The sequence below is a fragment of the Priapulus caudatus genome, unplaced genomic scaffold (assembly GCF_000485595.1).
Source record: "Priapulus caudatus unplaced genomic scaffold, Priapulus_caudatus-5.0.1 Scaffold844, whole genome shotgun sequence".
Classification (NCBI taxonomy): domain Eukaryota; kingdom Metazoa; phylum Priapulida; class Priapulimorpha; order Priapulimorphida; family Priapulidae; genus Priapulus; species Priapulus caudatus.
Genome location: NW_014577905.1, coordinates 226,611 through 236,289, shown reverse-complemented (window position 1 = coordinate 236,289; position 9,679 = coordinate 226,611). Strand labels below are relative to the sequence as shown.

The 9,679-nt window shown below is 44.5% G+C and overlaps 1 protein-coding gene across 1 annotated transcript; it reads right to left on the bottom strand.

The window, feature by feature from the left end:
* Positions 1-1,340: 1,340 nt before the first annotated feature.
* On the bottom strand, positions 1,341-3,789 carry LOC106813918. Its single transcript, XM_014818162.1, has 5 exons — positions 3,778-3,789; positions 3,401-3,545; positions 3,070-3,154; positions 1,878-2,662; positions 1,341-1,817 (listed from the first exon to the last, which is right to left on the bottom strand). Exons 1-4 carry the CDS (start codon positions 3,787-3,789, stop codon positions 1,879-1,881), a joined length of 1,026 nt encoding a protein of 341 aa, XP_014673648.1. The 3' UTR covers positions 1,341-1,817; position 1,878.
* Positions 3,790-9,679: the final 5,890 nt, after the last annotated feature.

Sequence of the window (9,679 nt, the reverse complement as noted above, 5' to 3'; positions counted from 1 at the left end):
CATCATCCATCCATCCATCCATCCATCCTCCATCCATCCCATTACGCATCGATCACCATCCATCCATCCATCCATCCATCCATCCATCTATCCATCCATCCATCCATTCATCCATCCATCCATCCATCCATCCATCCATCTATCTACTATCTATCTATCTATCTATCTATCTATCTATCTATCTATCTATCTAATCTATCTATCATCTATCTATCTATCTATCTATCTAATCTATCATATCCATTCTATCTATCTATGTTATCTATCTATCTATCTTCTATAGTTCCATCTATCTATTCTCGTCCTTCTCTCTCTCTTCTCTCTCTCGCTGGCTCTTTCTCTCTCTCTCTCTCTCTCTCTTCAGTCTTCTCTCTCTCTCCCTCTGCTCCCTCTCTCTGTCACTGGTTCTCTCCTAACTCTTTCGGCCTGCTCTCCCAATTGCTACCGCTCTCTTTCTTGCATAATTATCATCTCCTGCACACACCGATGTTTGCTACCGTTCAAGCCGTTGCCTGCGAACTGCCGTTGCTGCTAGCTACACGGTTGTGTCCCTCTGCGGCTGGACCGTGTCAGGGGAAGCCTGGTAAGTGTGAATTCGGCTGCTGGAAAACATGGCGACTTCACACCTAGGCCATACCACAATACGCTCATGTGCTTGTGTGTGTGTGGTGTGTGATGTGTGTGTGTGTGTTGTGTGTGTGTGTGCGTGTGTTCGCGTCGAAGTGCGTGTGCACGCGCCGCTGTGCTGCGTGTGTGTGTGCGCGCGTGCGGTGCGTGCTACTCTGTGCTCGTGTACGTTGTGTGTGTGTTGTGTGTCGTGTGTGTGTGTGTGTGTGCTGTGGTGTGTGTGTGTTGTGTGCTTGCTGTCAGTGTGTGTTGTGTGTGTGTGCGTGTTTGTGTTGTGTTTGGTTGTGTGCCGTGTTATGTGTTGGGTGTTGTGTGTGTGTTGTGTGTGTGGTTGTTGTGTGTTTGTGTGCGTGTGTGTATTGCTGTGTGTGTTGTGTTCGTGTGGTGTGTGTATTGTGTGTGTGGTGTTGTGTGGCACACACACACACACACACACACACACACACACACCGACCACACACACACACACACACACACACACACACACACACACACACACACACACACACACACACACACACACACACACACACACACACACACACACACACACGCACACAGGCACTCACACACGCGCACGACTCGCTTCGCTACTCCTCATTCAACATCGCCGCAGCCGACCGACTTTGCATGAGGATGGACAGACGGACGGACGGACGGACGGGCAAAAGGTTACTCCTAGATATTTACTTAACCGTCTTTCGACGGTATTACATTATCCCCCCCCCCCATAGGAAAAAGTTGGAAGCCGCAGCTATGCGGCGAACAACGTTGTTAAGCCGAAATGTACGCTGTACTGTAATGTACACGTACGCTGTACGTCTTTTATATTCATTTTTATTATTATTTTTCTTTGAATTTTTCGTTCTGTTATTTTATATTTGATTTTTTTTTCCAGTGCACCCATCACCCTCTTAACAAACGAACTAACTTAACTAAGCACACAGTTCTTTATTTTGTTTTATTTTATTTTATTTTATTTTATTTTATTTTATTTTACGTTTATCGATCTTTTCTTCCTTTCGTTTTTTACACAATACAAAACAAGAACAACAAAAATTAACTAGTTTGGCGTTGCAGCCGTCGTCGTCGCGGTCGTCGTCGTGGGTCCTCGCCGTCATCGTGGGGTCCTCGCCGTCATCGTGGGGTCCTCGCCGTCGTCGTGGGGTCCTCGCCGTCATCGTGGGGTCCTCGCCGTCATCGTGGGGTCCTCGCCGTCGTCGTGGGGTCCTCGCCGTCATCGTGGGGTCCTCAGCGGTACCCGCTGTAGAAGCGTCGCTCCTCTTCTTCTTCGGCGTCCTCGTCGTCGCTGACCATCCAGGCTTCGTCCTCCACCAGGTGCGCCGGCCGATGCTGGTTTTCCCAGGACAGACCTGCACGTGGCGCGGCTTCCACGGGGACGACCTTCAACGCTAAATGGTCATTTTGCATGTGCACCACCGTGAAGCCCGGGTTGAGGTGCCAGAACTTCATTACATCGTCGCGGTAGTGATCCCACGAATTGTAGGCGACCTGCTCACCCGACGCGCCGAAGGTGAGGCTTGGCGTGGCATGCGCGGGCCTGCAGTTGGGCCGGCTGTAAATTGTCTGCGTCGTCTGTTGCACGCGCACGGCTACGGCGGCGGTGGCGGCGGCGGCGGTAGCGACAGCTCCGGCAGCGGTGGTAGCGGTGGTCACCGGCGCGGCCGTGACGCACGGCCTGACCGTGGCGACGGGCGGCGTGGCCTGAACGCGGCGTCGACACGGGCACAGTGTACACTGCGTGCACAGCGTGGCGGGGGCGTTGCGGGTCGACTGTGTCGCGCAACCGTCGTCGGCGGTCGGCGGCGGCGGCGTGGCGGCGGCGGTCGGCTCGCAGTACCGCTTGTGGGGCGGTTCTTCCTGCACGTCCCGCGCCGTTGCCTGCTCGTGGGGACGGCGCCCCGCGTTGTTGCTCCGCGTGCTGACCTGGCTCAGCGCCGCCTGCAACTCGTTCTCCCAATCTTCTCCGTCATCGCAGGGGGAGTGGCTCGTCTCTCGGGTGATGTTCATGTTGCTTTAAAAGAGGCTAGGTTATTCTACTGTGATACATTGCGTGATACGAAAACGGTGGTTAGTGGCACTCAACAAATAGCGTGCTTAAAACAACAAACGTACATATAAGTATTCAAAACCTGTGAGTTAGTGCGTCTTAAGGATGCAACGTAGCACATATTGTGTCAAACATGGAGTAATCTAGAGTGCGTCTCACGTGAAACATACAGTGTAATAATAGTGAATACATTGTAATATAGTGAAACATTTAGTGCATCATCGTAAAACATACAGTGTACATACATGGCGCGTGATACATAGTGACCAATACATCGCACGTACATCATTATCCTACGGTACGGTACAGTACGGTGGTAACAGCACAACGATATATATCGTCGCTAGAGGTTAAAGGTCATCATTGCTTACTCGTGGCTGTCGATGAGGACCATGCTGTACTGACTGTCAGGCGCAAACGCCACGCAATTGTAGAGGATGAAGTTCGTGTACAGTCCTGCAGAGGGAGCCATAGGCGCGCTATTAGCCCTGACAAGCGTGCACGTGCACAGCTACGATTTACCACGTGGTGTTCTAATTGAAATTTAGGAGCCTACCCGAGCACCCAGAACTCGGTGGTTACATATACGCTGTGTTTGTGTATAAATAAAGTAGAGACGCTATTCACGCTATATGCAGCAAACTCGTGGCGAAATTTGAAAGTAGACAACTGGTGGTGACGTCATGAGCACGTGACACTTACCGACGTCATCAAGGCTGGCGACGAGGAGGAGGTCCTGACCAAGGTCAACGTAGGTCGCCTGCTTGGCCTTGTTTGAGATGCTGGTGCCCTCATATAGGCGCAGCTTGATGCTAGGTGCCGCCGCTGTCCCCCACACTGTCACTGCCTGCGAAGCCAGCACATCCAATGATTCAATCTATATATCTATCTATCTATTTTTCTTTCTATCTATCTATCTATCCATCTTTCTATCTATTTATTTATCTATCTATCTATCTATCTATCTATCTATCTATCTATCTATCTATCTATCTATCTATCTATCTATCTATCTATCTATCTATCTATCTATCTATCTATCTATCTATCTATCTCTAGAACAAATACATACCCCGTACAGACTGCAACATTTGATCCTATCTCAAACTAGTCCGGGCCAGACCCGGGCCAGGCGCGCGATAAATCGCAGCGTACAGACACAACCGGATTCAACAGGGCTAAGTTAGCACGGCTTGACTGCGCATGCTCAGTTTAGCTTGTTACGTCACTCAACAGACTTGCTTGACGGTTAAACAACGGTACCCCTGATAGAACTATTAGGATTTATACTGCATTACTGTATAGCAGAAGAAGAAGATATTTACCAGGTAATTGAATAGGCAGCAGAAGCTGCAACCGGCGTATAATCGAATCTGTGTATCCGATTATAATTCAATTGAGCCATTTTATTAGCAATGGAAGTGTAAACATGCACATTCCTATGTCTGCTTTCCCACACATTCTGGATAGATTCTTCTGGCCAAGTTGTAATAAAGACTCGAGTGAATGAAGATCAAAAACAAAATTTCAGACACAATCTCGTCTGTCCGTTTCTCTGCGTCTGACTCTGTACGCTGTGATTTAGCGCGGCGCATGGCCAGGCCATGATGTAGGATCATACATGTTTGATGTAGGATCAAATTTTGGCCATCTGTGCGGGGTAAGAGTATGCTAGCGCGGATTATCGTTTTGCGCAAACTCGCGTCGTTTCTCCGAGCAAACGAGGTTATTTTCCACACTGATTCAACATAGTGCGGATTTTCTTCGTCTAGTAGCGCGCTATAGTTGTGGCGAGATTTATCGTCATTTAATATTGCACCTAAATCTGTTACATTAATATGCCAACATCATTGAGAAGAAATGGCGTATATAGGCGCACCCTTTAGTAGTGCTCAAGGGGTTGTTGTCGTAACAGGTACTACAGATATGTACCCGAGGTACATATATGTATAAACAAAGTGTACCAGACTTGTACTACAGAGGTGTACCTAATCCTAACACTAACCGCTAACCCCTAATTCTAACCCTAACCCTAACCTAAACATACCTCATATAAAAAATATAACATAATATAAAAGCAACCTAAAACTACCTCGGGTACATATCTGTAGTACCTGTTACGACAACGACCCTTCGTGCTTTAGTAGTAATGCACTGTTTGATCTGTTTGATATTGAATATAGACTGGAATAGAAACGAGCTATTTAGACTTTTACGCAACGACTAAACAATGATCTAACAGTGAGCAGAATTTAACAAAAACGAAAACAGGTATGCGTGTACCATAATTACTTTAATTTAATATGAAGATTTTTGTTGAGTTGAGACTTGAGAGATGAGCAAAGTTTCGGTAATGATTTCGGTTTTTGTTGACATCTTTGTTTTTCTCTGCGTTACAGCTTGTGTAAGTATATTTCGACAGACATTTCCAGGGCCAAAAGCAGAAACGAGTATTTAGCTGTTTTATGGTGTCTAATATAATAGTAGATATTTCTCCTTATACACGTACCATCTTCCATGATAGTTTCCCGCTCCGTAGATATTAATATAATACGTGTATGTTTTGTTAACTATATATCAATCAGTTATCATAGATCTAGAAATACCCTAGATAAATGCTTATACTGCATGTTTATTATTAAACAAAACTGTACACAAAAAATTCTGGAATTACTGTTTATTTGATATTAAAATGCGACTTCGTCAGCCAAACAGCTAGATTCACAATTTAATCAACTTCACAGAACGTTCATAAATCAATATACCCGCCGAGCCGCCACCGCATACAAGCACGCACGCAGCACGACGACGAACGACACACACACACACACATACACAGCACACCACACACACACACACACACACACACACACACACACACACACACACACGCACGCACACAGGGCAGCTCACACCCGCGCACGACTCGCTTCGCTACTCCTCATTCAACATCGCCGCAGCCGACGCCCCCCTTTTTGATTGATAGATAGATAGATAGATAGATAGATTGATAGATAGATCGATTTTTGGGTATTTTTCTTTCAACCAAACGCTCGCCAAATGAGCGCTTTATTTCCCCTGGCAACGCCGTGTGTCCTGTTAATGTATGACATTCGTACACCGATGTAGGGCCATCAGCATTTTTAGGGACAGGCCGTGTATGACTCAGCATAGCATTTTCACGATTCGTCAGATTTTTCGAGTTAAAGATATTTTCGAGTGCGCATGCGCGCCTGCCAAAATGTTATTGGTTCTCGAAGTTAGCTGAAATTTCGCCTCCCGGTGCAAATGGCGTGTACCCATATTTAGCCTTAAGCATCAAACAGCGAGTATCGCCAAAATTCGAATATATAATCGAATATCGAAAAACGATTTTGTCTGTAATTCTTAATTGTTCACACCTATACTCGAGTCTCGGTGAAAATATTCATAGTTATGTGATATCCGCTATATTATATAAATCTTCAATAATACCCGGTTAACCATACATGTGCGTGTGGGAGTACATGAAAGAATAGGCCTGTTAGGTAACACGTACACTATGTAACTATTATCTAAGCCACCTGTGATCGAATCAATCGGATCTCAACTGATGTTTACGTGTTGCTTATGTGTTGTTTATGTGTTATTTACGTTTTGTTACATGTTTTCCGTGGCACTTAAATTAAAAGATGTTATATCATATTATCTTTACCCTAACTTATCTTTAACATTAGATGATTTACATATAACTAGATTTGCTACATTACAATTCAGTACAGGATTGTCCTAAAATTGTAAGAAAATTTTTAGTCAGATTTAATAACTTTTTACTATTCATTATCATACTTATTCCTAGGGTTAGTAAAAACATAAATTACATTTATATTATGTTTGACAAAATTGCTACTCTTTCAGTTTTTCTGACCAGCTCCTTTGTAACGAAATATATATGTTTTTAAGCATTTTTTGAATATTTTTAGCGTTAAATAATATTTGCTGTATAGTTGACGTCGGAGTTGCAGTGTTTCTCGATTGTGGCTAGGTTTGCTCAAATTATGATGGTAATTAGGCTAGCTCGGGGGGTAAGTGGCTGTATAAGACACTGCTATAAGTGATATTGGAAAGTCCAGCTGTGTTATTTAGGTCATAGAAAAGGGGGGTATAAAATGGCCGAGGCACGCTTAGGAAAGTACATGATTAACGTAAACACTTGTGCGTTTTTAGTTTTTGCATGAACACAAACGTTGCAAAATATCCCAAATGACCACAATCATATTCGTAAACGTTTCTGTAAACAGAAACGCACCTGTGAATTGAAGTGCGATGTTAGTGAAGAGAATTATAGATCAAAAACATAGATTAGTATTATCGTAACCATGTTATATATAGGCAACTTATACCCCCTCTTATCTGATCTCAATATGGCGGCGGGGACTTTCCGATATGGCTTATTACTAAAAATGACAGAAATAGGCGGTTCCCCAGTAATTCATCATTTGCGTGTTCATTCGACGATGAATATTTTATGGCAGCCGGTATTAGCGAGGTAGAAATATAGACGCGTTGTAATGTTCTTTAAATGGGGTGAAATAGAAGCGTGTTGATTGATTAATGGTTATTAACATCATAAATACCACAGTTTAATGCAATTACGCTATAAAATCAACATCTGATGGTTAGTTGGTATTTCGTTTTTGCCAAAAAAAAATTAAATGTGTTTATAATATATAAATATACACACATGTATTTAATTTTAGTCTTAGATAAGTGTAAAGTCACGTACCTGTTTGTGACATAAAGGCACAACATGACGTAGACAGTTGTAAGATATTGTAGAAGCTAGTGAGCTTATACCCGAAGCTTAGAGAGAGAGAGAGAGAGAGAGAGAGATTCTATATAGCCGTATCTAGCTTTCCTCTATGTTATAGAGGGGGTGATTCTATATTCTATATAGCCGTACCTCGACTTCCTCTGTGCTATAGAGGATAAGACTCTATACAGTCGTATCTAGAATCCTTCTATGTTATAGTTGATGAGACTCTATATGTTCGTATCGTATTACTTCATATAAAGGAACCAAGGCACTACATAGCACCGCACTGCGTCAACGAATTTCGTCTATATTATATATGGTAAACAAGCGGGTAACAAACCTAGACGCGGGAAAAACTTACGTAGCGGAAGATCAACGAAGTAGCGGTCGCCGTATATGACCGTGCGTGCGTGCGTGCGTGCGCGTGCGTGTGTCCGCGAGCTTCTACTGACAGGCCACCGTATGCGCGCACGGAGCTTATATGCACGCACGCACGTGATGAATATTGCTGCGGCTACACACCTCTCAACCGCCTTCCTTCGTCGATCATGACTCTCACTTCACAGCTTCGCTGAGCGGGACGTCGATGGCTGGGAGAGTGTCGCTTCCCACGCCGACTCTCCCACGGCCTGCTCGGGGGGGGGGACAGGAGCGAGCGCGAAGACGAGGGAGAAAGGGGCGGGAGCACATGGGTGTCGCTGCGCTGGGAATGGCAGGGGGGGGTAACGTTCGTTCTCACCCTGGCATGAACGCAACCATCCACGACTGCTAACGAGCAGGCCATTACTCAATCATTGCTGACGTGGCGGTGGAGCGATCAGCCGCTAACGAGCTGTCGTTAGCGGACACAATTCCTCACAGCTCGTAAGTCGCTAACGTTATTCATCGTTAAGTAATCGTCAGTGACGTCACTCCCTGGCCGTAAACACCTCGGCCTGTCACCGCGATCGCGCCCACGAATCGATGCCAATCGATTAGCGACGCGGATCGATGACTGGTCGCCATTGTGGCGCATCGGCTAGTAGAATGGCCCGCGTTCTGCCGCCGCGTTCAGCAATAACCGGAGTGCGGAATGTTTGTTGTGGCCCGTTGTAGCCTAGTGCTATTTGTTTGTTGTGGTGTTGGCGGGTACCTGGGTTTGCGTATGTTCTGTTTATGCTACAAAAATATCACTGTAATTATATATATATATATATATATATATATATATATATATATATATATAATATATATATATATATATATATAATATATATATATATATATATAGTATCAATTCAACCTACTTCCGAATAGGTGGAGGCGGGAGAGATCTAGAACGGGAAAGAGACAGTGCCCGGTCATTTAATCGAATAATGTCCGTCACAATGGCTTACTTATAACGAACCAATATGGCGTACCGAGACGAATCGCACCCGGCAGATAGATGCGATATGATATGACTACTAGGCACTTAGGATATGACTACTAGGCACTTAAAAAAAACCTAACCCTAACCCTAAAAAAAAAAAGTAGTCATATCATATCGCATCTTTCTGCCAACACCTTTCACACCAGACGAATCAATCCCGGACATCAGAGGGTGGAGAGACAGATCATTTGTCTCCACCCTGCACCTGAAAGTATCACTTCAACAATCTACTCGCTACTGTGTGTTGAACTGCGTGATGTTAGCTAGGGTGGGCATCTTTCACACCAATCTACTCTCTGATGTCGACTCTCTACTTTAAAAAGCATTTCCACCAAAATGGAATTCACCAAAGTGATGCGTTATAATCTGATGTCTATAATTTAAGCTTTGTTTTATAGCTTTGTTGTTGCGTTTTGTAAGCTACCGTTGATGCTCGCATAATTATGTCCAATATCTGCCTCAAAGAATCGTATTTTTTAGAACATGTACATAAGAGAGTACATACTTGCTATAGTAGTATAGTATATGCGCGGTGTCATGTGTTGCGTGGAGACGGACCGCCAGCGTGGGTGCTATATAGAATATATAATAGAGAGAAAAAAGTGATAGGCGGGGTTGGAGAGGAAGAGAGAGAGAAGCGGGAGAGAAACCTACCCCAATCTAATATTACCGATCCAAAGTATATATTATGCATTTATACCGTGAGCAGCAAGTACGCATACAGCTTATCAGCAGTCTCTATACCATGTGCATACAGCATACAGCTTAACAGCAG